Source organism: Hipposideros armiger, unplaced genomic scaffold (genome assembly GCF_001890085.2).
Source record: "Hipposideros armiger isolate ML-2016 unplaced genomic scaffold, ASM189008v1 scaffold_110, whole genome shotgun sequence".
NCBI classification, from domain to species: domain Eukaryota; kingdom Metazoa; phylum Chordata; class Mammalia; order Chiroptera; family Hipposideridae; genus Hipposideros; species Hipposideros armiger.
Genome location: NW_017731460.1, coordinates 95,399 through 122,654, shown reverse-complemented (window position 1 = coordinate 122,654; position 27,256 = coordinate 95,399). Strand labels below are relative to the sequence as shown.

At 53.1% G+C, this 27,256-nt stretch overlaps 2 protein-coding genes across 3 annotated transcripts in view; both read left to right on the top strand.

Moving 5' to 3' along the window:
• The window catches only part of IGDCC4 (immunoglobulin superfamily DCC subclass member 4), a 48,673-nt gene extending 31,168 nt beyond the window's left edge, over window positions 1-17,505 (top strand). Inside the window, exons 6-20 of one of the 2 annotated variants that reach the window (XM_019647365.1) lie at window positions 64-219; window positions 1,006-1,419; window positions 1,989-2,153; window positions 2,696-2,833; window positions 3,722-3,892; window positions 4,887-5,123; window positions 5,281-5,382; window positions 7,661-7,844; window positions 8,532-8,659; window positions 10,615-10,785; window positions 11,028-11,165; window positions 11,868-11,973; window positions 12,441-12,669; window positions 13,441-13,602; window positions 14,578-17,505. In XM_019647365.1, coding sequence (XP_019502910.1) covers window positions 64-219; window positions 1,006-1,419; window positions 1,989-2,153; window positions 2,696-2,833; window positions 3,722-3,892; window positions 4,887-5,123; window positions 5,281-5,382; window positions 7,661-7,844; window positions 8,532-8,659; window positions 10,615-10,785; window positions 11,028-11,165; window positions 11,868-11,973; window positions 12,441-12,669; window positions 13,441-13,602; window positions 14,578-14,982 — 2,906 coding nt within the window. In that variant the 3' untranslated portion in view covers window positions 14,983-17,505. Of the gene's footprint in view, window positions 1-63; window positions 220-1,005; window positions 1,420-1,988; window positions 2,154-2,695; window positions 2,834-3,718; window positions 3,893-4,886; window positions 5,124-5,280; window positions 5,383-7,660; window positions 7,845-8,531; window positions 8,660-10,614; window positions 10,786-11,027; window positions 11,166-11,867; window positions 11,974-12,440; window positions 12,670-13,440; window positions 13,603-14,577 lie in introns of both variants that reach the window. The other variant, XM_019647364.1, reaches the window with a different exon arrangement.
• A 2,326-nt stretch (window positions 17,506-19,831) lies between these two features.
• Window positions 19,832-27,256, top strand: part of IGDCC3 (immunoglobulin superfamily DCC subclass member 3) — a 38,481-nt gene continuing 31,056 nt past the window's right edge. Inside the window, exons 1-2 of the mRNA XM_019647267.1 lie at window positions 19,832-20,184; window positions 22,360-22,665. Coding sequence (XP_019502812.1) covers window positions 20,079-20,184; window positions 22,360-22,665 — 412 coding nt within the window. The 5' untranslated portion in view covers window positions 19,832-20,078. The remainder of the gene's footprint in view (window positions 20,185-22,359; window positions 22,666-27,256) is intronic.

The following is a 27,256-nucleotide window of genomic DNA, read 5'->3' as shown; positions in this document are numbered from 1 at the left end:
GGAGAGTGGGCGGAAGGGCAGTCCTCAGCTCTCCCTTGCAGCGCTCTCCGTCTCCCCCCCTAGACGGGAAGTCCATCTCCACGGATGTCATCGTCCTGGGCCGAACCAACCTACTGATCAGCAGCGCGCAGCCCCGGCACTCTGGTGTCTACGTCTGTCGTGCTAATAAGCCCCGCACGCGCGACTTCGCCACTGCTGCCGCTGAGCTCCGCGTGTTGGGTGAGACGAGTGAATGAAGGCTGGGGTAGTAGGTGTGCGGGGAGACCGCGTTGGAGCGGGTTAGCTGGGGCCGAAGGAAGAATGCGGAGAGGGGAAGTGGGCCAGTGGGTATGTTAAAGGAACTGAAGGGTGATCTTGGAGAATGAAAACGAGGCAGGGCTTGGTTGGGGTTCGAGCTCAGTGAGAGGAGTCATTTGTAAGGGGAGGGGGGCTTGGAGGGGACAGACGATAATTGGATGAGGGGAAGTGGTGGAAAGAGATTGGAGGATGGAATGGGAGAACTGAGTCAGGGAGAGAAAGAGGGGTGATCAGGGGATTGGAGGGTGGGGAGAGGTGGTCTAAGTGGGACTTAGGTAATGGGCGAGGGGTGGGACTGAGGTTACTGGGGGAGATAGTGAAGTGGTCTGAGTTGTACTAAGAAAACTGAGGGACAACTCTGGAGAGGGATAAATCTGATAGGTGTGGGAGACACTATACTTTAGGAGAGAAGGAGGTGGTGATAAATGAGGGTGTGGGGGTAAAATCAGGAGGAGCTAGGGTACTCAGGGGAAGCTGAGGAGGCCTGGGACAATTCGGGGAGAAGAGAATGGTCAGCGTGGGGCTGGGGCAAATGCAGGAGAAGAGGTAGAGAGCTGCGCTGCACTAGAGTATTTGGGGGAAGGGGTGAGGCAAGGAGAGGTTAGAGTGACTGGAGGGGAGATGGGAGTCGGTTAGGGGTATTTGGAGAAAGGGTCAGATCCCCTAGGGGCCGAAGCGCGCGGTCAGCGTACCCCTCCCCGCCCCCAGCGGCCCCTGCCATCTCGCAGGCGCCCGAGGCGCTGTCGCGGACGCGGGCCAGCACCGCTCGCTTCGTGTGCCGCGCGTCCGGGGAGCCGCGGCCCACGCTGCGCTGGCTGCACGACGGGGCGCCGCTGCGGCCCAACGGGCGCGTTAAGGTGCAGGGCGGCGGCAGCAGCCTGGTGATCACGCAGATCGGCCTGCAGGACGCCGGCTACTACCAGTGCGTGGCCGAGAACGGCGCGGGCACGGCGTGCGCCGCCGCGCCGCTGGCAGTAGTGGTGCGTGAGGGGCTGCCCAGCGCTCCCACGCGGGTCACGGCCACTCCACTGAGCAGCTCCACCGTGCTGGTGGCCTGGGAGCGGCCCGAGCTGCACAGCGAGCAGATCATTGGCTTCTCCCTTCACTACCAGAAGGCTCAGGGTACGTCTGCGGGGTCGGGTGGGGTGTGGCTGACACGCCCCTGCAAAGGTCCATGCGGGGGGGCGGGGGGCGCTGTGAGGGCGGGAACAAGTTGGATGCCTGAAGGGTTTCCTGTCTGGTACCTTTGGGGTTAGGGTGGGATGGGGTGGGAGCCCACAGAAGAGGCTCGCATAGATATGAGTTAGGTCTGGTACTAGAAGGGTTAATGGTGTGGCACCTTCCCACCTACCCTCCTCCCGCCCCCAGCACAGTTTAAGAAAGAGGAGGGAGAGGATGCTTCTCCTCCCAGGAATGCCTTGGCATTCCTGGAGCCAGCTTATTAAGAGCCTCAGGAGTCACTTCAATTAGATGCCGGAAGGAACTTTCTAACCAGCGGAGGAATTAATACAGTGGGACTAGAAGCCAGGGGAGTTTATATTCTCCAGCTCAAATTATCTTGGATGATTTAGCTATAAATTGACTATTCCAGATACCGGGACAATATGAAGGACCCTTAAACAGCCTCCAGCTCTTGGGCCTCTGGGGGTAGTCCTGTGACAGTCCCTTTGTCCTCTGTGTCACCACCCCAGGCATGGACAATGTGGAATACCAGTTTGCAGTGAACAATGACACCACAGAGCTACAGGTTCGGGACCTGGAACCCAACACCGATTATGAGTTCTACGTAGTGGCCTACTCCCAGCTGGGGGCCAGTCGCACCTCCACCCCAGCACTGGTCCACACACTGGATGATGGTAGGGCCTCTGCACCTGCGATCGGCACCTTGGGGCCCAGAGAATTCCCTGGGGGTGGTAGCTTGGCTGCTCTTTACTAGTGTACGCCAAGGCACTTTTACCTGCCTGGTGTCATCTTTTGTGCCCTGAAAGGGGCTGGGCAAGGGTTCTTCTCCCCAATTTACAGTTGGGGAGACTGAGGCCCAGAAAATGAGAGTGACTTGCCCAGGGTCAGTAGCACAGCTGGGACTTGAGATCCCAGTTTGAGACTCCCTACATCATGTGGCCCTTCTCCCTGACCCCCCAGATACCATCCAGTCAGGCAGGGACCAGTGACAACCCACTGGAAGTGGAAGATTGTGCCCCAAACCTTTTTCAGGGTGGGAAGGATGTCCCTCCTCTCCAGCTTGGGGCTCCCCTGAGAGGCTCCCTTTCCTCCCTCAGATCCTGGTCCTGGGCCTACTTCTGACTTGCTGTGTGACCTGGGCAAGTCTCTGACCGCTCCTGGGCCTCACCTTCCACGTCGGTGGAGCAGAGCTCATGCTGATGTTCTTCTGTCTCAGTCCCCAGTGCAGCACCCCAGCTCTCCCTGTCCAGCCCCAACCCCTCGGACATCCGGGTGGCGTGGCTGCCCCTGCCTCCCAGCCTGAGCAATGGGCAGGTGGTGAAGTACAAGATAGAGTACGGTTTGGGAAAGGAAGGTGAGTGGGGGCAGGGTACCGGCTTCACCTGCCTGGGCGTTGTGGATGTGAAGCGTTGGTCAGAGCCAATGAGAACCTGAACTGTGGGGGGGAAGTGTGAGGAAATTAGACAGTGCCAGGAGGTGGGGGTAGGGAAAGGTGAACCTGGAAAAAAGGAGTGTGGGCTAGGGGTAGGCCCAGCTGAAGTGAGAGGAGGGCTAGCTAAAGGCAGAGGGAGGCCTGGGTTCTGACCCCACCTCCTCTACAGCTACAGTGTGTCATCCTGCTGATTCCTGTGAGTCCTGGTGTCAATTTCCTGATCTGTGAAATGAGACAGGTGATCCCTAGAGTCCCTGCTAGCTCAAAGAGCAGATGAGGGATAGGGAGGTAGGGGGCAGTGCTTGTGGGAATGGAGCATTGAGGAGGGTGTGTTAGGGAAGATCTCTGGCAATGTAGGGGAGGCGTATGAAAGGGATGAAGAGTTAGGAGAAGGCAAGTGGCTAGGGGGCCAAGGTGAGGTGAAGTGGGAGGGAAGGGTAAGGCAGGGGGCTTGGGGTGGTTGTCAGGGCTTTGGAAGGCAGGTGGTGCCCGAAGGCCCTCATAGGCAACCCCTGTGCCTGTGCCTAGTGTGTATGGGGGGGGTGGGGGGCGATCATTGAAAGTTTATGGGGAAGTAGAGACAGCATGCCATGATTTACCCCACTCTGAGCCAAGGCTGATGGCTACATCAGCTGGAGTGTGAAGCCCAGGAATCAGCCCTGGAGCCATGGAGTCGGCCCAGGTGAGAGGGCCTCAGGCTCCAGTGGGCACTGAGGAACCAGGACCTGAGATGGAAGAATTGATGTAGGGGAGTTTAGGGGCGTGGTCCTCAGGTGGCCTCCCAGCAGCCAGTTTTTTCTGTCCCAGCAGATCAGATTTTCTCCACCGAGGTGCCAGGGAATGACACGCAGCTTACGCTGAACTCACTTCTGCCCAACAAGGTGTATCGAGTACGGATTTCGGCCGGCACGGGGGCCGGCTACGGGGCACCTTCCCAGTGGATGCAGCACAGAACACCCAGTATGCACAACCAGAGCCATGGTACGGGCTTGGAGGGGACAGGAGCAGGTGGTGTGCATGATTATGTGGGTGTATGTGTGCTCTTGGAACCCAGACCCAACCACCTCCTCCATCGCAGACCTTCCATGGCTCCCCCTGCTTGATGGGTCAGGGAGGATGGGTGTAGAGGCAAAGAGCTAGCCTTTGCAGATATATCTGTGTTCAAGTGTCCCTTCTTCTGCTGTGTGACCTCCAACAAACTGTTCACAACTCTAAGGCTTTATTTGCTGCCAATCGAGGAATGAGAATTGATAGAATATTGTAAACAAAGTGTTTAGTACACAATAAGAATTTGTTAAATAGCAGCTGCTTCCATGATTATGATTATTGGTTTTGTTGAGAGGCCTGATAGTCAAGTGATTAAATGCAGACAAAACCTGGCGCACGTACTATCTGTGCGACCTTGGGCAAGTTACTTAACTTCTCTGAGCCTCGGTTTTCTTGCCTGTAAAATGGGGATAATGATATTTTCATTGCTTTCTAAGGTTGTGAGAATGAAGTTAAAATGTGTGTACAGAGTGCTTAGAACAGTGTCTAACACATAGTAAGCCCCCAATTTTTAGGCTCCAAGGAGAGCCTCCACTCTAATGGTTCCATCCCTCCTTCCTGGCCTTAGCAACCCTTGTGACCCCCTTATCAGTTTAGTATCCATGCATTCACTCCTTTAGAAGAATTATAGAGCCTACTCTGTGTTAGATACTGTCAGCCCTGCCCCAGAGGTGCTCCTTGCTAACCACTGTGCAAATGCTCTGGAGACATCCCTCCATTCTCAGCATTCTGGGATTAAGGGGTAGTGAGTTCAGCTCTAGACCAGCCCTGGCCTGGCACTTCGGGGTGGTGGCTGAGCGGTTTTGCATTGGGAGAAAGCTGGCAAGGCTCTCACTCAAGGACGGTCTTCCTGCTGCTTCTTCCTCTTGTCTCTTCCCCCTCTCCCATCCCTGGCCTCTTTCTCCCCATCCTGCATCTCTGTCCCCAGTCCCTTTTGCCCCTGCAGAGTTGAAGGTACGGGCAAGGATGGAGTCCCTGGTCGTGTCGTGGCAGCCTCCCCCTCACCCTGCCCAGATCTCTGGCTACAAGCTGTACTGGCGGGAGGTGGGGGCCGAGGAGGAGGCCAATGGTGACAGCACCCCAGGGGTCCGTGGAGACCAGGCTTGGGATGTGGGGCCTGTCCGCCTCAAGAAGAAAGTGAAGCAGTATGAGCTGACTCAGTTAGGTGAGGAGGACTGCGGGGAGGGAACGAGACGGATGTAGCTTCAGTGGGGGACTGGACAAGCTGGGTGCAGGAGTTGGAGATGGAATTCTCTCTGGGGACAAGAGAGTGACCCCACAGGTTCTTCTAGCTAGTAAGTGATCCCTGTAACCTTCCCCAGTCCCTGGCCGGCTGTATGAAGTGAAGCTTGTGGCATTCAACAAACATGAGGACGGCTATGCAGCAGTGTGGAAGGGCAAGACGGAGAAGGCTCCCACACCAGGTGAGGGGGGCTCAGGCAAGGGGTCTGTGTGTGGCTTCCTTTCCCTTTCCTCGGGGCCAGCCCTGGTGGTCAGGCCATCTGGTAGCCCCAGCCACCCCCAAATGCATGCTCCGAGACTCAGGGATCCTCTTCTGGCTCCAGACAGCCTCTGTCATAGAAAGAAGCTCCAGTTTGTGCACTGTCTTCTAGGTCTACTACAGTATTTTCATTACCCAGGAGCAGTGCCGATTTGGAAGGTAGGATGGAGAGAAACCCCATAGTTGATCAGTGACTCCTAACCCCAAATTTGACTCTAAGACAATTTTTAAAACATCTCCACCTACATCACACTGTCAGATTATCCCTCCACTCTATGAAGGGAGAGTATCTCCATGTGGCCCACCAGGAAACTGAGGCTCAGAGAGGTAAAGCGACTTGTCCAAGGCCTCACAGAACCTAGACTGGCACGAGGACCTCTGGCTTTCAGGCAAAAGTCTTTCTACTGCAGTGCACTGCCTGTGGCCCTCTACTGGACACCTCTGTTGCCTATCATGACACTCCCTCACCCCTAACTTCCCAGGCTGATTTTCAACCATGTGGTTTAGTGAAAGGAGCACTTAACCAGGGCCAAGAAACTTGAGTTCTAATTCCAGTTTGTTCACTCAGCAAGTCTTTTACTGAGCATCTACTATGTGCCAGCTCTGTTCTGGGAATATAGTGATGAACAACACAAGTAAGATACCTGCTGTCATGGAGTTTATGTTATTTTATGTTTATGTAATAAACACATCATCCTATAATACTTACTATAACAAAAATACCATAGTCTTAAACAACCACCATTTGGTTCTCATAGTTCTGGAGGCTCAAGATCAAGGCACTGGCAGAATCAGTGTCTGGTGAGAGCCCACTTTCTGGTTCACAGACCATAGGCCATCTTCTTGCTGTGTCCTCTCACATGGCAGAAAGAGGGCTGGAGAGCTCTCTGAGGATCTCTTCAATAAGGGCACTGTTAGGGACTGAAAGTTTGTGTCCCTCCAAAATTCTTATGTTGAAACCATACCCTCCATTGTGATGTATTAGGAGGTGATTAGGATTAGATGAGGTCAGGAGGGTGGAGCCTTCATGAATGGGGTTAGTGCTCTTATAAGAGTCACTAGAGGGGGGCCGGCCGAGTGGCTCCTTGGCTAAGAGTTGGCTTGGCAGCGGGAGCTCTGAGCAGCTGGGCTGCTGTGAGTCACTTGTGACGGCATAGGCTACAGTGGGGCTGCAGTGGGCTGCCGTAAGCTACTGTGAGTGGCCGGCAGCCAGCCTGAGCGGCCAGCAGCTGGCGTGCGCTGCCGTGAGCGGCCATCCAATGGCCAGCAACCAACTGACTCAGCCGGGAAGAGCGCAATGATCACAATACCAACATGGGCCAGTGAAGCAACGTCCTCCACAACTAGACTGAAGAACAAAAAGACAGCAACTTGTCTGTTCCCCTTCCCCCATTTCCCCAGCGCTGTTCCCGCCCCCAAGTCCCCAATTAAAAAAAAAAATCTAAAAAAAAAAAAGAGTCACTAAAGAGAGCTTGCTTTCTTTCTCTGCTCTCTGCCATGTGACCATGCAATGAGAAGTCGGCAGTCTGCAACCAGGAAGAGGACTCTCACCAGAACATGACCATGCTGGTGCTCTGACCTCGGACTCCAGCCCTCAGAACCGAGAAATAAATGTGTGTTGTTTATAAGCCACCCAGTCTATGGTACTTTGTTATAGCAGCCTGGATGAACAAAGACAGGAACTAATCCCACTCATGAACATCCCACCATATATTCAAATTTCAACAATATAAATTTGGGGGAGACACAACCATTGCCAGATATTTTTTATATACTTTACAAATATTAACTAACTTAATCGTCATAACAACATTATGAATTAGATACTATTATCAGCCCCACTGACAGAGTAGGGAATGGAGGCACAGAGAGGTTAAGTAACTTCTCCAAGGTTATGCAGCTAGTAAGTGGCAGAGCTGAATTTGAACCAGGACAGCCTGGCTCCAGAGTCTGTGCTCTTAATTGCCATGATTTGCTGCCTCTGTATTACAGTCTGCTGTATGTATGACCTTGGCAAAAATCACTTAAATTCTTGGGAGCCTCAGTTTCCTCATCTGTGAAGTGGGTACGATGCTACCCAACTCGCAGGAGCAAATGAGAGAGGGCGGAAGAAAATAACTATAAGCTGAGAACTGTAAAGAATACATTTTTAGGATGAGTGTTCTTCCTCCCTTCCCCACACTCTAATTTTTACCTTCTAGACCTGCCCATTCAGAGGGGACCACCCTTGCCCCCTGCCCATGTCCATGCGGAATCAAACAGCTCCACATCCATCTGGCTTCGGTGGAAAAAACCGGACTTCACCACGGTCAAGATTGTCAACTACACTGTGCGCTTCAGCCCCTGGGGGCTTAGGAATGCCTCCCTGGTCACCTATTACACCAGGTGAGGAAGAGGGGCTCATCCTGTAAAGCGGGGAGGAAGGCAGCAGGTGGTGATGAGGAAAGGGACCCTGGGGGGATTCAGGAACCTTTCGGGGCTCATGTGTTATCCTGGAGGCACAATGAGGGTCTGATGGTGGAAAAGGAGAGTCTATCCTATTCCATCCCCTTACAACAGAGCCTTGAACTGAACCCTTGGGAGCATGATGCAAACAGACTTGCTTCTTCAACCTCAGAGGGCTTGGCTCCCAATATGATGGGGGAAGAGACCGCCCAGCTGCTCTCCTAAGAGGACCCCCAGTTCTCAGGAGCTGCTGGTTTGGCAGAGGAAACATCGCATAAAAAACAATAGATGTGTACAATGGCAGCTACAGTAAAATTAAATCAAGGAAAAGATGTGCCAGAGATGCTTCCTTGGGTGAAGGATGACTTGGATTAATCCAGAAAGGTTTCCTGGAGGAGGGGGCCTGGCTTGGGCAGTGAACATGCAGCATGATACCCTGGGAGCAGTCTACATCCAGACCTCTCTGTAGGTTCTCTGGCTGAGGTTAGTGGCACCTATGCCAGAGAGCAGATTCCACTCCCTGGGCAGGGCCTGGGGCTAGGGTCGGGGGCACGGGAGTAGTTTTGGAGGAGCTTCCTTGCTCCTGGGTGTGCCCAAGAGCACTAGTCACGTTTCTTGCCTTGACAGCTCGGGAGAAGACATCCTCATTGGTGGGCTGAAGCCATTCACCAAATACGAGTTTGCAGTACAATCCCACGGTGTGGACATGGATGGGCCTTTCGGCTCTGTGGTGGAGCGCTCCACCCTGCCTGACCGTGAGTGCCGCCCCCGCCCCACCGCCTCGACCCTCTTGACACCAGTCTATCGTTTACCCAACTCCTTCTTGCCCAGAAACCCTCTTTTCTGAAGGAGGCTCAGAACCTCATCAGTGTCTATTATTTGCTTTGCATTTAAGTAGGGCAGTCCTGTACTGGTCTTAGCCATTTACCCATAAACATAATAACACAGGAATTAGGGGAGTGGCTTCTTTTAAGAGGCTGTGCCAAGACCTCACTGAGCTGGTGAAGAGGGGCCAGGTGGGCATGGCAGGTGATCTGTATTATGCACTTGGGTCCCCATCCTGCGCCTGACACACGGAGGCTTAGGCAGGTCTCTTCCTTACCCAGGGCCTCTGTCCTCATCTATAAAAAGAGGATGGGGGCTGGCCGAGTGGCTCAGTTGGTTAAGAGCTCGCTCAAGAGTTTGAGCTCTGAGCAACAGCGGTTCGAGTCCAGCCCGAGCTGAGCAGCCACTGAGCTGCCAACAGGTAGCAGGATGGCTCAGCTAAAAAAAAAAAAAAAAGAGGATGGGACCATTTGCTCTGCAAGTCTGTGACTCTGGAACCCTCTGGAAATGGCATTTCAAAACAAATGGACTTGTGTTCTCACAGCAGAGGCTCTTTGGTTCTGCCGGTCCTAAGACTATTCACCTTCCCATCGACAGAAGACCTTTGTCCCAGGACCTGAAATAGGAAGATGTGTGTGGGGTGGGGTGTGGAGGCACTCCGTTCTCATGAATTTGCTTTTTTAAAAACTGCTTTCAAATTGTTTCTCACCTGCCTATACCTCAGTTATTATGGTCTTAAACTGTGTATGGAGTTTAGGGAGATCTGATGTTTCCTGAAAGGAGACTTTATGATATTGGGACCCCAGCACAATTGACTGTGCTACAGAGGAGAATGGTTCTTCTTCTTCTTCTTTTTTTTTTTTATTGTATCCACTTTTTTTTTTTTTTACTTTTATTGGAGAACAGTATGTTTTTCCAGGACCCATCAGCTCCAAGTCAAGTAGTTGTTTCAATCTAGTTGTGGAGAGTGCAGCTCAGTGGCCCATGTGGGGATCGAACCAGCAACCTTGGAGTTATGAGCACTGCGCTCTAACCACCTGAGCTAACCGGCCGCCCTGGAATGGTTCTTCTTTAGATGTGGAAACTGGAGCCTGAGAAGCAAAGAGTCAGCCAGGATCAAAGGGGATTCTGGCAGCCTGTAATGTTATGGCTCTGCTACACCTTAGAGCCCTGGGTTCCCATTCCATCCTCTGTCAGGCTTTGAAGACCTGAACCCCCAAATATCTGTCCCTTTCCAACTCATCAGTCACCTTGTGCTCCTCCTTCTCACCCTTCCTCATTCACCACCCCCTCCACCTCCCAGAATCAGTTTCTTCTCTCAGAACAAAACACAGAGTCCGCTGAGGTGGTACTCCTCACAGTGGGGTGCCCGTGACCCTGTAGGACCTATACCGGGGGCATGCACAAAGGCTACACAAAGCATCAACCAATTGACTGAAAGATTTGGGGTGGCAAGGGGAGTTAGGACATTCAAATGATAAATAATTTAAATACTATGTTTAAATAAATTCAATGCCATAGAATAGATGGCAAACTTAGTTTGAGAAATTAAAATAAAATGTAAGCCTTCCAAAAAACGTTAAGCTCTGCCCCCAGGTCGCTAGAATATCAGACAATCTCCTCCACCCTTGAAAGTATCTGACTGTGGAAGTTTGGGGACCTCTGCTCCAGGGAGTGGAGAAGAATTTCAGGGAGGGGAGCACAGTGGTGAAGCCCCCCTCCCCACCTGTTTTCCAGAAATTCCCAAATTAGAGACGAGTCCTCATTTTGCTTTGTGATTTGTCCCAGCTGAGGAGGGAGAAGAGAAGCCACGCCTCATGCCCTGTCTCATAGCTGCCCCCAGAGCTGTGGCTCTCAGTGACCCTGCCTCTTTCCTGCACCCCAGGGCCTTCGACGCCCCCATCTGACCTGCGCCTGAGCTCCCTGACACCATCCACTGTTCTGCTGCACTGGTGCCCCCCCACGGAGCCCAATGGGGAGATTGTGGAATATCTGATCCTATACAGCAACAACCACACCCAGCCTGAGCATCAGTGGACCCTGCTCACCACGGAGGGTGAGGGCTCCCACCCCAGGGCATTGAAGCAAGAGCTTCCCCACCTTCTCCCCCATTTCCTCTCCACTGGCTGGGTTAGTAGTGAAAGTGCGGCTGAGGTTTGTTCTAGGGGTTTCTAGAAGGAATAAGCAGAAGCTACTGCCTGAGTGGGAGGAGCAGACTTTCTCAGTCTTGCTGTCCAGAGCATCCCTGCATCCCACCCCCCACCTCAATTCAGTAGCCCTGCTTTCCCTACCTCCTAGGAAACATCTTCAGTGCAGAGGTACGTGGCCTTGAGAGTGACACTAGGTACTTCTTCAAGATGGGGGCACGCACAGAGGTGGGACCTGGGCCCTTCTCTGGCCTGCAGGATGTGATCACTCTCCAGGAGAAGCTCTCAGGTAAGAAAGAGGGCAGGAAGGGAAGAGTGGGGTCCATGCTGGTGCAGCCCGAGGTCCCCAGAGGCCCCAGGAGTTGACTTCTAACCCTAAAGTCATTTCTTCCAAGGGCATGACTACACTTTCATTGTTTTGGACAACTGCCCTTCTAGTTTGCTGCAGAGAGGACAAATTTGAAGTAGTTCAGTGGTGATTCAGTTGAGAGGTCAGATTTTTGGGAGACTGGCTTGGTTTCTTTGGAAGATTGCTTTGATTGGAGGATCGGCTTGGAAAGGTGATGAGCTTTATGGGGTGGACAACAGGACTGGCTACATAATTTGCAGGGTCCAGTGTGAAACGAAACTGAGGGGCTCCTTATTAAATAATTAGGAAGAGTTTCAAGATGGTGACAGCAAAGCATTAAACCAAGCACAGAACCCTTGTAAGCATGGGGCCCGCACGACTATACTTACTGCATGCCCACGAAACCGTCCCTGGTCAGCAGGCAGGTTGATGGGGAGGGACCACAACTTCTGGATGTCAAGCGGGGAGGACAGTTGGAGAGGGGTAGCTGTGGTCTCTGTGAGACTTTGCATCAGAAAATTTTGAGTGTCCAAAGAGTGAGACTCCAGCCACTGGTCCCCTGAGGAAACCACACGAAGTCCTGACCTATGAACCCTGGGCCTTCTCCTGTCCTTGATTGACCTGTTCTCTCTCCCCCACCAGACTCCTTGGATGTGCACTCAGTCACAGGCATCATCGTGGGTGTTTGCCTGGGCCTCCTCTGCCTCCTGGCCTGCATGTGTGCTGGCCTGCGCCGCAGCCCCCACAGGTGAGCAAAGGAGTCAGTCAGTCTAACTGCAGAGAGATTTCCAGAAGGGCCACAGAGAGGAGAGAGCAGGGAAGGTGCCCATGACTTGTAGGCACCCCCAGAATTCTCATTAAAGTTAGTACTCTGGAATGAAGGGATTAGGGGTGATGTCCTCATGAGAGTGGGGAGTGGATTTAGGGGAGCCCCTAGCGTACCCCCAGCAAGGGCATGCATAGGCAGAGCTGCCTGTCTCCCACTTCCTCCATAGCTGTTAGCATCTTGGAAAGAGGGACTCCAAATCTCCAGATGTCTGGAGCCAGTGGAGGAAGGGTCCCATTAGGAGTGTCGTAGCTGTTTTCGACAGTTTCTTACTCATTGCACAGACTGGAAACCAAGTCCCAGAGATAGGCAAGGACATAGGCTGGACTAAGTCCCAGTCCCGCCCCCACCCCTCACTCTCTGACCGCAGTGTCCATCTTCCCTTCCAGGGAAGCACTCCCAGGCCTGTCCTCCACTGCCACTGCTGGGAACCCTGCGCTGTACTCCCGAGCCCGCCTTGGACCCCCCAGCCCTCCAGCTACCCATGAACTGGAGTCCCTTGTGCACCCCCATCCCCCGGACTGGTCCCCACCACCCTCAGACATCGAGGACAGGGCTGAAGTACACAGCCTTATGGGTGGTGGTGTTTCAGACTGCCGGAGTCATTCCAAGAGAAAGGTGAGCCTGGAGCCTCAGCAGGCTAGAGCCCCACATTGTGGCCCACTCCTAAATAGGACACCAGGGGGCGCGAGAACACAACGGGCGACCCTGTAAGAGATCACCCCCACCCCTGGCACCCCAACCTCCCGTTCACAGGACCAGCTGCAGAAGAAAAGGCACTGTCTCTCCCTCCTCCATGAAAGGGTTGGCAGGCCTGGGAAGCAGATGGGCCTCCATCCCTGGCAGAATAGGTTAGCCTGGTTTTCATGGAAGGAGAGGCGGGTCCCTGATGGGCTTTCTGCAAGTAACTCATGGTGGCCAGAGCACCCAGATCCCTCCTCATCCTGGGAGCCGGGGAGACACATAAGACCCAGCCCTCCCCAGTATGGGGAGAAGAGGCTGGTCAGCTTGGCTGTAGCCAAGTGAGACTGGGACCCAGATAAGGTGGGCCACACAAGGCAGGCCCCCTCCGTGCGGGCAGCGGGGCTCATCCGCCCTTCTCTGACCAGCCTGCTCAACCCCGAGTCCTTCATCACCCTTTCCCCGCCTCTCTGAAGGGAGACCCTGTATGGCTCGGAAACCTCTGGGCTTTGCCAAAACACTGGTATTAGGCTTTCCTGCAAGAGGACTTCTCCATCCTCACTTCACCCCCAGACTCAGCCCATTCTGCGCTCCTGCCCACAGCATTGCGAGGAAGAAGGCAAGGAGGCCAGCGTCTGTGGAGGGGTCTCCATCTACTTCCCTCACCCAGCCAGTCCCTCAATGCTCCTGCTTTTCTTCCCCGGGCAGATTTCATGGGCTCAGCCAGGTGGACCCAGCTGGGCAGGTTCCTGGGCAGGCTGTGAACTGCCCCAGGCAGGCCCCATGCCTTCTCTGACCCGTGCCCTGCTGCCCCCTGCTGGAACTGGGCAGACGCTGTTGCTGCAGGCTTTGGTGTATGATGCCATCAAGGTCAGTGTCCTGGGAGGAAAGGGGAAGAAAGGAGAGAAGGGTCCCTACGCTTGTGAAGAGCGGTAGTGACTTCTTTGGTGACCCCTGATGGTAGCTTCCCTGGGGATAGAGGTCTAGCCAGGAGACCCCTGGAGCCTCTAAAGGTGAGTGGGTAGAAGGCTGGCTACTTTGCAGGAATCTGTATTTCTCCTGGTTTGGGGACAGTCCCTCCTCTAACTAGACCTAAGAGTGCCAGAGCAGAGTTACCACCGGTCTGAGGGTGGGCCTGGCCTGAGCCCCTCATATTCACCGAGGCCCTGACCGAATCTGGTACTTCTGGAACTCCTGGGCAAGGGCAAATTCCATTTTTCCCTGCCTTCCCATGGGTCCAGTCACCATTTCTTGTAGGACAGTTAGCCTGCTTCCTTAACCAGCTCCCATGTGATATATGCCCTGGGGTGCTTGGGAGAGAGTGAGTGTCAGTCTCTCTCCACCCCAAGTATGTTGGTCATTCTTCTGATGATCACTCTCAGTGATGGTCACCCTGTCTTTTTTTTGAAGATTATTGGGAAATTGGAGGAGGGGAACAGTGTTGGGGAATTGGGGAAGGGGAACAGCTAAGTTGTTGTCCTTCAATCTTAGTTGTGGAGGGTGCAGCTAGCTCAGCTCCCAAGTCCAGTCACCATCTGGCCACCTGTTGGCAGCTCCGGGCGCTCAGCTCAAGATGTCATGTTCAATCTTAGTTGCGGGTGGGCACAGCCCACCGTCCCATGCCCATTTCCTGTTGTAATCGAACAGGCAACCTTGTTGTTAGGAACACGTGCTCTCACCAGCCGAGCCATCCTGCCACCTGTTGGCAGCTCAGCTCAGGTGTACAGCTCACTGGCCCATGTGGGAATCGAACCAGAGACCCTGTTGCTCAGAGCTCGTGCTCTTAACTGAGCCACTCGGCCTGACCGATGGTCACCCTGTCATTGTGTTCTCTGCTCTGACCAGGGCAATGGGAGGAAGAAGCCACCCCCAGCCTGCAGGAACCAGGTGGAAGCTGAAGTCATTGTCCACTCTGACTTTAGTGCCTCCACCGGGAATCCTGACCTCCACCTCCAAGACCTGGAACCTGAGGATCCCCTGCCTTTGGAAGCTCCTGACCTCACTTCCGGTGTTGTAGACCTAGAGCAAGGGGTGGACTGGCTGGAGAGGGAGCTGGGAAGGTGTGAGCAGGCAGCCACTGGGCCAGACAGACTTACCTGCCTACCAGAGGCACCTTCTTGCCCCTACCCGGACCTCCAGCCTAGCGAGGTGCTGGAGGAGGCCCCTGGGAACAGCTGCCAGCCAAAGGCCCCCTGCCCTCTAGGAGCCAGCCCAGGCTTGTCCAGAGCCCCAGTCTCCTCCTCTGCTTAGCTCCCCTGGAGGGGCAGTGGGGGCAGGCTGATATGGATTATGGCATATGACACGTGGCCATGCATGTACACATGTGTACCTGCAGATACTGAATATCATCAAGCCTTTTGGAGCCTCCTAGGGTGCTTTGGCAAGGGGGAGAGGAAGAAATGGATTATTCACTCCCACATACTCTGTGACAGGTGATATGTGAGAGATATGTGAAGCATGTCTATGTGTGATGTACATATATGGGAAGCACATAATGTGTGTGCTGGTTGGTGAGCTGGGAAACCTTGGTCCAGGCAGTGGTCACTATGGCCTAATTGATCCTCCAGGTCAGGACAGTGCCCCAGAGTGGCCAGTGCCCATCTCTGTGGGCCCCCCACCTCTGTCCCCCAGCCTTTTATTACACACTCTGCGAGTGTCTCCAGTGCCCTGTCTGACAAAGACAGCCCCAGCCCATTTTCCTGGCTGGCTGGGCTGAGTGCAAGTAGGCTCTGAATGCCTACCGTTTTATTAGTTGAATCGCCTCCCATCACCCATGTCCCATTGCCCAAACTGAGAGGGTGACTCTGGCTCCCCTCAGAGCAACTCTGCGTTTAATTTTGTAATTTGGGAAGTGCCTGGTTTTGAACATCTGCTTTCTCTTTCTCTCCCCTCCTTCCTTCCCTGTCACTGCTCTAGTGGCCCCTCTCCAGTCAACTTGCTCTCCCAATTCTAATGCCCTTCTCTTCTGCCCTGATCATCTTTCCTTTCCTCTCTGCTGTTTCTGTGTCTCCTCTGCATGTCTGCCTTTCCTGTCTCTCACACCTCTCCCCACACTGTGTCATGTGGTTCTCCCACCTTCCTTCCCTAACAACATGACTACCTCATGTCTGCTTTGAGGCCGTAGTGTGACTCCTGTGTCTGCCAGTCACTTCACCGGTTACCTTCCTGCCCCCTCTTCTCTCTATGCCTCCATATGGCCCCTCCCAGGGCAGACTGCCCACCCCCCAGTGCAGGTTTAGAGAAGACCTTCCAGCTTCCCTTGTATCTTTCTCCCTGGGATTGAGATGGGAGGACTCTCCTTGGAGGTGATGAATCCAAGTCACACAAGGGGACTTTTGAGATGGGGAAAGGGGAGCATGACCCAGAGAGGCTCAGAATAAAATTCATCTCTCCCTTCTATGCAGGGAGGCAGGTGGGCTGGATGGAGGGGTTTGGAACCTTCCTTCCTAGCTGAAGCTAAAGGGAGGAAGGGGAGTGGGAATTAGGGGCACCGCAGCCCCACAGCTTCCCATTCTGTGAGCCTTGAATATGAGCTGATCTGGGCGGGGAGGGGAGAGGAATCTCATTCTCTGGGGTCTAGAATGGACATCTTTGCACAAGACAAGGGCGATTGGTCCATTTCATTTGTTTTTTTCTTTACATTCAACCCCGAAATCATTTTCTGTTGAGCCACCATACCAGGGACAAGCTTGACTTCTGTTTCCTGTGTAGAGAAAACAATGGTGTTTATTCTCATAGGAGCATAGAATCTGGGGGTCTTTTCTCCTTACATGCATCTTTTTAACTGATTGGCACATCAAGGGTTAACTCTGGCTTCTGGGCCAAATTAGAAATAACCAGTCTATCTTTCCTCTTTTTTTTTAATGGTGAAATGTCTCTCAGCGGAGTTGCAGCTTCCTCAGACCCTTTCAGCATCTGTGTTTATTACACTCGGGTGTCACTCACGTTTGACATCCACACCTACATTTCCTCCCCCTCCCCCTCCTTCAACCAGCCTATGATAACACTAAAGATTATTAATGTTGGTTTTGTATCACGTTAAGGACAGAATTGTCACTTGTACTATTTCTGTAGCATTCAGTGTTACTGTGGCTAACACCACTGTATATGTTTTATCATTGCTCTGAAGGTCAAGAGCCTCGTTTTATTTTGCTGGTTTGATTTTTTTTCTAAAGGAAAAAAAAAAACTGCCCTGAATTAAATGGCTGTTTTAACAGTAGGCTGTTAGCATTACACCACATAGTCATTTTTCATGTTCTTGTTTAACAGGCACTGAGGTTCTGGTTTAAATTAAATAGCTGCAAATGAGACAATTTATAACCCATTAGGTTGGGTGGAAAATTGTTTCTCAAAAGCAAATAAGTAATAAATCTGGTATCTGCCTATAACTCACAGTTGATAAGAAAGTGGCCATTACTCACTAGTATTATATATGATTTGGGCTCTGGGTAATTTGGAAGTGTTAGGTTTGTGTCTTTGTAGCAGTATTTTTATTAGAAAAGAGTCTATTGGCCTTTTACAGGGTATTAATCCCTTTTGTCACCTACCATCGACGCCTTACGTTTTTTGAGTCTCATTTTAAAAACCTCCTTTTTTGGATGCATGACAAGTGTAATCAGTACCTGCTCATTTATTTGTCTGTATTTAGTGTATGCCATATTATTTAATTATTTTTCCAGCATTTTTTTCTCCTTACAAATATGACATTTTTTAGTGTTAAGCCAAGGCATTGATCATGTATCTGTCCTTATAATGAATTAATAAACTATTTTCCAAAAATGCGGAATTCTCTTTTGGATCCAATGTCTAGAATTTCCTTAACCTTTCTGCATAGAGAATGTATTTCGTGCCAGATGAGAAATGTTGGGTTTTGAGGGTAGAGAGCAGGTAGTCATGGGAAAGAACTGAACCATCTTCCTCCCTCAGTAAGCAATTAGGAAAAAGACTTAAACTTAGGAAGGATGCGTTACTTGATGGCACTCTTTTAGGTCATCCTCAAGAGATGGGGGTCTCTTTCCACCTGGAAGCACATTTTTTTAACTTTCTTGGGTGCAAGGGAGGAGTGAACAAACAAATCCAGAGGTTTGGACTCCACAATTACTATTCTGTATAACTCTGGTCTCCAAAATCGCTCATTGCTGCACATTCACATATATGGGCAAGCTCAGAGACTCACATGTGCACACCTTCACAAACACCCTTGTGTCCATTAATTCAAACATGGACACACGGACACACACACACACACACACACACACACACACAACTCCACAATCATACTCCACACTCATCTCAGGATCGTGGTTGGCTGCTGCTCTGCTAAGATCTTTACAGAGCCTGGAACGTGCAAGTTTTTCTGCTGGAGGAAACGAAGAGCCAGAGGCTGCCCTGCCCAGGACCACCCCCAAAGTGGTTGGTGGGGCCAGACACGAGTTAATTGACAGATCATACGGAGAGATACTGCACATTTTGCATGCAGCAGAATAGCCATTATTTGCATATCACTCTCAGACCAAGGGTTGTGATAAAGAAGAATTAAACACTTGTCAAAATGAATTTAAAATGACAGCAACTCAGGACACCAATTTGACCTCTCCAAGTCCAGGACAAGCCAAGAAGGAGTTGTTGAGAATTCAAGCCCAGCAGGAGGGAGTCCCAGGACTAGGCCTAGGGAGGGCCCCCCTTCCCTCCCTTTCCTATGGCCAGTAGAGGCCCATCATCCCTGCCCTTCCTTACAATGAAATCAGTTTGGAGTTTTGGTGTGTGCTGGTGTCTCCTGACCCTGCATTTCGCCATTACCTCCCACTGCTCACATGCCTCAAGTGTTGCCTCCCAGGCTTATCTTCCAATTGCTACCGCAGAGTAAGGAGTCCCTGGGCTGCACAAGCCCATCATTAATAAACGTGTCTGCTTTCTGGAGGCCTGCATTTCTTTACTCGTCTGTGCCAAGGTTAGTTTTATATATGGGTAACATTCCTAATCCCAAGATTCCAGAGTTGTTATCAAGAGTCTTGGTTATGCCTCTGCCATCCCAGTCTAACACTAGAGGAGCAAATAGTTGACTGAGGCAGAGGCTACCCCCTTTAAATCTCCTGCTCCTAGAACTTAGATGCTCAATAATTTTGTTGGACTAGCACTAGCCCATCATGCTGGAATCAACAGAGGATCATTTAGTAGTGAGCAGCGAAGATCCAAGATATCTGAGGGCTAGTATGGCTGTGTATCTCCTAGGAGGCAGATCTACCTTCCATAACATTCTCACATGGGACCTATGTTGTCTCCTTATGTGTTCTCTGACATGAAACATTGAGTCTTCTTTGGGCGTAGAAATGTTATTGGGAATTTTAACTCGATGTGCTTTTCCAGTCCCCAGGTCATTTGTCAGGACCTGTCGTGGTTTAAAGGTCTCTAGGGGTGAGAAGGAGAGATATGACTATTTTTCAGGTGAGCTCAGAGTGACTGCTCAGATTGGCTGGGCTAGACACCAGCGTCGGAACCTAGGCTACTCTAACGTCCAGCTGGGTCTGCTCTCCTGGCGCTGGAGGAAGCTCCCTTTCACCTCTCCTACCTCCCGTTCACCCAAGCTCCAGAACGCTTCAGTCTAAAGAAGCCAGCCTTGCAGCTAAACGTCCTAGCCTTTGGGTGGAAGGACCAAAAACCTCATGGAAAACCGAGTCTTTGATAACTTTGTGCAGCTTCTAGGGAATTAACTCGAAAATATAGACTTGAACACGGTGGAGGAAGGCGCAGAAGAGTGGGTAAAAGCAAATCCCGCAGCTTTGCGTGTTTCTCCGCAGCCCGGACCCACTCCACAGTCCTCTTGGTCTCCACTTCCCAAGCCCCCCAAAGTCCGGGGCTGGCCCGCGGGGAGTGGGTAACCGGCTGCAGCCCGGGAAAGCGCCGGCCGCTCCAGCCACAGTTCAAAGCGCAGGGGGCGCGTCCGCCGCGCAGCCGGGAATGTCCGGCCGCTTAAAGCGCTTGCCGGCTCTTTTGTTCCCCAGACCGGGCCTCCGGGGAGAGGGGATTGGGGGAGGGGACCGGAGGGAGGGAAGGGGGGTAGCAGGCGGCGGGCGGAGAGAGGAGGGAGGGGCGGGCGGTGCGAGTGCGGAGCGCGCACCCCGGGCGAGGCTGACAGATCGCCCCGGGAGGTGCAAGATGGCGCAAGCGGCGCTCCCTCGGCGCCCCCAGCGCTCCTAGGCAGGCATGTGGCCCCAGCCCCCCGCTGCCCGGGCTCGGCCTCGGCCGGAGCCCCGGCACCGGCCCCGGCGCCGGCCCCGCGGGACGCTGTGAGCCGCGAGAGGCCCTGGAGCCGCGCGTCGCCGAGCCAAGCGGACCGAGAGAGCCCCATGGCTGCTCCGCGCGCCGCGCCCCCGCGCCGCCCGCCCGCGCCGCGCGGGCCCCGGTTCCTGCTGCCGCTGCTGCTGCCGCTGCTGCTGCCCGCGCCGAGCGATGGTGAGCAGGGGCGCCCGCCCCCCGAGCGGCTGCGGACAGAGCCCCGGGAAGGGCGAGGAGGGAGGAAGCGGGCGCGAGAGGCGGACCTGAGGAGAGCGGCGCGGACCTGCGGGCGGACCCCGGGCGGGAGCGACTTGCCCAAGATGGGGAGCCCAGAGGGACGGGTCGGAGCCCGGGGAGAGGACACCGAGGCTGGGCTGCTGGGGGCGGCAGGGGGATGCCGAGGACGGTGCTCCCGGAGAGAAAGCGGGCTCAATACGAAGCGGCTTCCGCACTCGGGGCAGGACCCGAGCCCGGACCGAAGAGGCAAGGAGCGCGGCAAAGCGAGAGCTAGGCGGGAGGGCTGGAGTTGGGGGAGAAGGGGAAACGAGTCGGGGGGCACCGCAGGACTGAGCCCCGTCCGAGGGGGTGAGCTGGGGTGCGCGGAGCTTGACTGCGGGCACAGAGTCGCCCGAGGCGGCCGAGGCAGGAGACAGCGGACCAAGGGGCGGAGGCCGGGACCGAGCGCGCTGCGCCCGGCGGAGCGAGCACGCCCTGGCTTTGGAGGTAGGACTGGGACGCGGAGTGCAAGGGAGCGACTGTGGAAGAGAGGGAGGAAGATTCCCCGCGGCCGCGCGTGGGGAGGAGGAGACCCAAGAGACACACCGCGAGCTGAGGAAGGGGAAGGGAAGACGACGGAGAGCGAGCGAGCGAGCGAGCGGCGGGGTTGCCCACGTGCCCGCCCTTTCCCGGAGGGTGCATACGCGCAGCTGTCCTCTCCCCGGGGTCTGCCGGCTTTGCTGCCCAGCGCTCCGTCACACCACCCCGTTCCCTCGGTGGCTGTAATGGGCCCGTCTCACGGAAGAGGAGTGCACATGTAGTTCCTTCTCCCCCCACCCCAAGTTCTCAGCAGACGCTCATCTGGGCTGTATTCTCTCTTCTCTCCGCTCTGAGAAGCAGGCTATCGCGTCCGCATCTAGGAGAAACTTTATCCCACAGTTGCTATACCGCGGTTGGGTTGGGGGCTGAGGCAGCTGAAATGCAGGTCATGGGGAGGATGGGTAGGGGTTCGAAGGGCTGTGATCCTCAAATGTTTTAAAGTATTCCTGAGGGTGGGGCGACCGCCCATCACCCCAACCCTCCTCCCCCTTTCTCCCCACCCAATTCCCATCTCCCCCAGCCCTGGAGGGCGCTGGTCTGCTGGAGAGGGGGCAGCTCTAGGGGGTGTGTGTGTGTGCGGGGGGGGAGGGTCTGTTCAGCCCAGGTGGGGTGTTCCTCCTGGAGTGAAGTTGTAACTGGTCTGGTAAGTTGCTCTTTGGAGAAGTTGGCAACTTGGCATCATGCCTGGGATCGGAGCTCCTGTCCTTCCCTTCAGGTTTCTCCTGATTCCTGGAGCACCCTCTTCCGCCTTCTCTTCCAGCTCATCTCTTTTCTGCAGGAGTGGGAAGGTTGCTGGGAGTAAAGGGTCTAGGAACCTCCCTCTTCCCGAATTTTGGGAAATCTGAGTTGACATTGGGTACCCTCATCTCTCCTTATGACAAAGGCAAAACGACCTAAACCCAGAGCATCCCAGAGAAGGGGCAGTGGAGCCTAGACTGTACCTGGTACTGTGTTCACACACTCTGCTCCCTTTATATTTGTCTAGAACTTTTAACTCTTCATAGTGCCTTTGAGTCTGTTAATCATATTCAACAACCCTATGACACAAGTCTTATTGTTGTTCTGATTTAAATAGGCAAGGAAGACAAGACAGGCTGAATATTTTACCTAAGATCGCACCTTGAAAGTGTGTGAGGTTTCAGTGCTTAACCAGGGTGACCACAGAACTGGCAGCAGCTGTGCTGAAATCATTCTTGCTTTTGGATCCTGGGATCCAAAATGGTTTGCAACCATTAACTGTGAGAACCTGGACAAGTTGCTTACTATCTCTGGGCTTCAGTTTCCTTGTAAAAGAGGAAATGGTACAAATAATGTTTATCTCTCTGAGATGGTCTGTTGATTAAGTAAAATACTGCATAAGATGATACTTCGTAATGCCTAAAGTTCTCCATATTAATAAGAGATTCCTATTAACTACAGAAAAATGGGGGTGGGAAGCACAGATCCAGAGAATTTGAAACTCCTGTGTGTGGAGTTCTTTCTGTCTGCTTATTCCACACTAACCTCTCCTTTTCCTCTCATCTCTGTCTGATGCAGGTCTTGGCCACTCTGCCGAACTGGCATTTGCTATGGAGCCAAGCGATGATGTTGCTGTCCCTGGTCAGCCTGTAGTGCTGGGCTGCAGGGTGGAAGGGACCCCTCCAGTGCGAATCACCTGGAGAAAGAATGGGGTGGAGCTGTCAGAGAGTACTCACTTCACTGTGCTGGCCAATGGGTCCTTGATGATCCTTCACTTTCGGCTGGATGGAGGAAGCAACCCTTCAGACGAGGGTGACTATGAGTGTGTGGCTCAGAACCGCTTTGGGCTGGTGGTCAGCAGGAAGGCTCGTATCCAGGCTGCAAGTAAGTGGGCACCCTTTACTTTTTTTCCCCAGACTGGGGATCTGGGTAAGGGGGAGCAGAAGGAGCAGTTCCATCTTATGCAGCCTTCTTGATAACTCATTTCTCAACATGGGTCACTTGAGAGGTGCATAGCAGTTATTTGTGGTGGTGGAATTATATCATATACTCATTTAATGGATTGGAACATGATTTGACAAGAATATAGCCAAACACGGTTCAGTCTAGGCAGTCTGAACCCTACACCCTCCCACTTAACTCCTATGGCATGCTGCCTCTTTCCTGTCTGATTGCTGACAAGTTTCTTCCTGGCTCTGAGGGCATTTGCACAGTTGTTCTGAACGGCTGGTGAGTGATGAATCGTTCTGAGGCAGAAGCCCTCTCGTTGAGTTTAAGATGCCCCTTTGTTCTAAGGGAGGCTGATCCAGGCCCCCATATGGAGCTCTCTGGGAGGCAGCCCTGGACCTTGAGACTGAATCACTTCTGGCTCAGCGACCCCTCATCCCCCGGCCCTCCCGGCTGTGTAGGGGAAGGCTGGTGCAGCCTCTGAGCAGATGGCTGGGTGTGAAGAAGAGAAGCGTGGATGGAGGGTAGGTACCCGAGGAGGCTTGCGGATGGGAGAAATGAGACTTCTCAGGGAGATGACCCCACACTCTCCCTGGCCTAGGTCAGTGCTGCAGAATAGATGACCCCTGCATCACCAGCCTAGAATTCTGGGAGATAAATCCCCAGGTGTTTCTATATAGTTAATATAGTTAATTGTAAATGCGCTTTTCTATAAATGGTAATACCTTCAAGATGTTTGGTTTCCTTAAACGCCTAACAGGATTAAAAATTGCGATGTGGTCTCTGGCTGGGGAAAGCAGCAGTGGGTGAGGTCAGCCTGGTTAAGCCTTTGGAGTCCTGGGGACAGCTGTGGGGGTTGCCCCCAACCACTGGCAGTCTGATATGGTCCCTCTCTCCCCACAAGGCTGGTGGCACCATGGGGGAACACTTAGGTACGAAGCAACTTGCTGGCTGAATCCCCTTTTCTCGCTTCACAGGCTGATGTCCCTAGAAACCTCCAAAGCTGCTTAGCTGCCTAGGTTTCCTCCCTACCAGTATGCCCGGGAGCACTACAGATGTTGTGTGACATGGGAGGGTGCCTTGCTGAAAAGGTGTGAGGAGTCCTCCGGAGCCCCCTGCTTCTCCTACCTACTTCACAGAGGCTGATGGGGAGGGGGAATGCTAAGCACCCCTCACAGACATACAATTCACCCAGAGGGTTAACCCAGTGAGGCAGACGGGGTCCAGATCTGTGTGGGTAGATCTGCTGGGGCACCTGAGCTCTGGGCCAGAGGATGACAGCTGGAATGTCCCCCCTCTCTGTCCCGTGGACTCAGATGCTGCCCTTGAAAGATGGCCTGACCAGGGTGGGGTAAACTACGGGCTGATTCCTTGGGGGCTTCATTTCTAAGTATCTCCCTTGTAGGATGGAGTAGGTCAGGGTCCTAAGAGTGCTCAGGGTTCTAGCATGTCTGGTTTCTCTGCCTTGCTCTTCCATGTGCTTATCATTTGAGGGCTGAAAATTGAGACGCTTGTGAAGGAGGAGACCCTGGGCAGATTAACCTCTCTGTGACCCAGTTTCCCCACCTGTGAAATTTACATCCTACTTTGGGGGATGATTATGGGGACCAGCACACCCCACACATTGCCTGGCACATAGGAGGCTCTCAGTAGCAGGAGCAAGTAGGTTAATCTCATTTAAAGGTGGTTCCACTGACATGGCCAACAAAAGCAAATTGCCTGAGTCTGCGCCAAGCCCCCAGCTTGCTCCGTCCCTGGGATTCAGTTAGGGAGCACTCCAGGGAAATCTATCAGGGAGTGGAATTATTGGAGCCAGGGTACCACTTGTTCTGTTTTAACCCCTTCTTGGGATGGCCTGGGGATTCTCCCAAGCTTCTGGGGATCTGCTGAAGCTGGGCTGGCCTGGGAAACCCTCTGCCATCCCACGGGTGGGACTCCAGGGAGGGCATGTGGGTCACCTGACCCAGGGAAACATGTGCATTAACTCATACCTGTTGGGGGTCTGTGAGCTTGGATGACACCAAAGAGGGATGGGCTAGCTACAGGAGTGGGGATAATTGGGGTCCCCTAAGGTAGAAGCCCTCAGTCCCTGCCCCTCACTTCCTGGCCTTAGTTCTTGGTCTCAGGCCCTTTGGGGAAATGGAGCAAAGAGCTATGTGTTCTAAAGCAGGACTTCTCAAACTGTATTGTGCCTGTGAATTACCTGGGGATCTTGATAAAATTCAGATTTTGTTTGTTTGGTTTTTTTTGTTTGTTTTTTTTAGCTGAGCCATCCTGCTACCTGTTGGCAGCTCAGGGCTGCTCAGCTCGGGCTGGACTCGAACCGCTGTTGCTCAGAGCTCACACTCTTGAGCGAGCTCTTAACCAACTGAGCCACTCGGCCGGCCCGATAAAATTCAGATTTTGAATCAGTAGGTCTAGGCCAAGGCCTGGGCTTCTGCATGTCTAACAGGAACCCAGGTGATGCTGACGTTGCTGGTCCAGAGGTGCCAGAGGAGAGCCCATTCCCATGTCACAGCCGCTGGTGTGGGGCCTGTGGGCAGTATCGTTAAGTCCATAGAACATGGGCTTCAGGGTCCCAAGTGGGATTAAACCCCAGCTCTGCCGCTTCTTGATTATGTGTCCTTAGCACAAGTTACCTAACCCACTTGACCTCTGTGCCCTCATCTGAAAAAAAATGGGCATAATCCCATAGTTTATCAGGGCTGTCGGAGGATTAAATGAGGCGATGGATGTAAAGCACCTGGCATAAGGCTTAACATCTAGGACATGCTCATTAAGTATGATTTTTAGTGTTAGGTATTGACCACTAGTTTAGGGTAAAGGCCAGCCTGTCTCAATGCCAGCTGGGGTCTCAGGGAGCCAGATCGCCTCCCTCCGAGCTTGGGACCGTCCTGACTGAGCAAGCCCAACCATGGTTATGAGGATGGGCTGTGGAGGCCGCGAGACCCTGGCTAGATGGACTTGGCAAGTCATTTAACCTCTCTGAGTCTCAGTTTTCTCATCTTTAGAATGGGGAAATAATACTTACCAAGGAGGAATCTTGTGAAGATTACCTAGGATAATATTTGTAAGGAGCTTAACAGGTACAGGGCAAGTAGAAGGTGTTCCTTAAAGATTAACTATTATTATTCTGGGGAGGTATCAAAGGTGAGAAATATAAAGTTCTAAGCTCCTTTAGTTGTGGTTCCGGCAAGGCCCCCGGTGGTGAGCCCAGACTCCTAGAAAGAGGCAGTGGGGTGTGGTGAGAGGGGACAAGGTCCAGTTCTAGTCCCCTGCTGTCTCCTCAGTAAGTCACTACTCCTCAGGCTCTCAGCTACCCATTCCTAAAGTCCGAATCGTTCTCGACCTGTTTGAGGGAGAGCAGTTTAACGAACCTCTCGGAAATCCTCTTTTAGCAGCAAGATCCATGATTGTGTGGATCTGTGGGCAGAGTCTAGGCATAGGTCTGTGGAACTAGGTCTGGGTGGGAGTCAGGAGAGCTATGGGCTGAAGCTGCTGGGGGATGCAGCTTGTGTGGGGGGCTCATTGTATTTAGGGGGTCCCGGAGGGCTTCTGTCCAGGGCAGTGGTTTGTGGAGGGAACTGGTTCCTGGCTCAGTGGCTGGTAATCTGGAGGCCTTTGTCACCTGGAGGTTGTATGCTCAGACCTGGTGTGTGGAACTCAGGCTCTTCTGTTCTCCTGAAAGAGCAGCTCAGCTGAGGTGGCCCTGAGGAAGTCTCTTTCACTGGCTCTCAAACACACGTCTGCTTCCCCACTAGGGCAGGAGGCAGGTGCTGCAGCTGAAGTGTCACTGGTATGATGAGTGAGTGGCCAGGCCTAGATCTATTCTCATGCCAGGCAGTCCACCCATATGTATGCCATGGCACCGAGGTAGGTGCAGATGAGGTTCAGGCCCTTTTACCTGCCAGTCAGTACCTCACAGACCAACCTCTTCCGATACTTCTGAAAAGCTGTGAGGTGTGATGGAAAGGCCCTTGCCTGGACACCAGGAGTCCTGTGTGGCTCCGGGCAAGTCACTCACCCTCTCTGGGGTTTGTTTTTCACATAATAGTGGGTGGCTGGACCGAAGTTCATTTCTGCCCTAAGGTATTAAGGCTTTCTTGTCATCCAACCAGTGTTCAGGATATGCCTGCCTTCACTGGGCCTTTTCCCAGCCTAGTCTGGCCCCTGCTCATCCTTACTCAATCCTTCCCCAAAGACCACTTTAGCTTACAGTAATTTCTTCTTCCACCTGCTAAGGCAGGCACTATTTGTGGTCTGTGGCATTCAGGCTCAACGTTCCTCTCAGCGATGGCTGCTTGCATTGTTAAGTAACTGTTTTGTGGCTGGATATTCCATCTGTCTCCTCAACTAGATTTTAAGCTCCTCAAGGGCTTCTCTTTCTTTTGTATTTCTCACGTCCCCTGCCTGTGGAGCTTGGTAAAAACTAAATGAACATGTGGCCTTCCGGGTGCAAAGCTCTGTCTCTCTTGTTTCTCTCTCTGCTTCTTTTTTGCTTCCTCTCTCTCTCTCTCTCTCTCTCTCT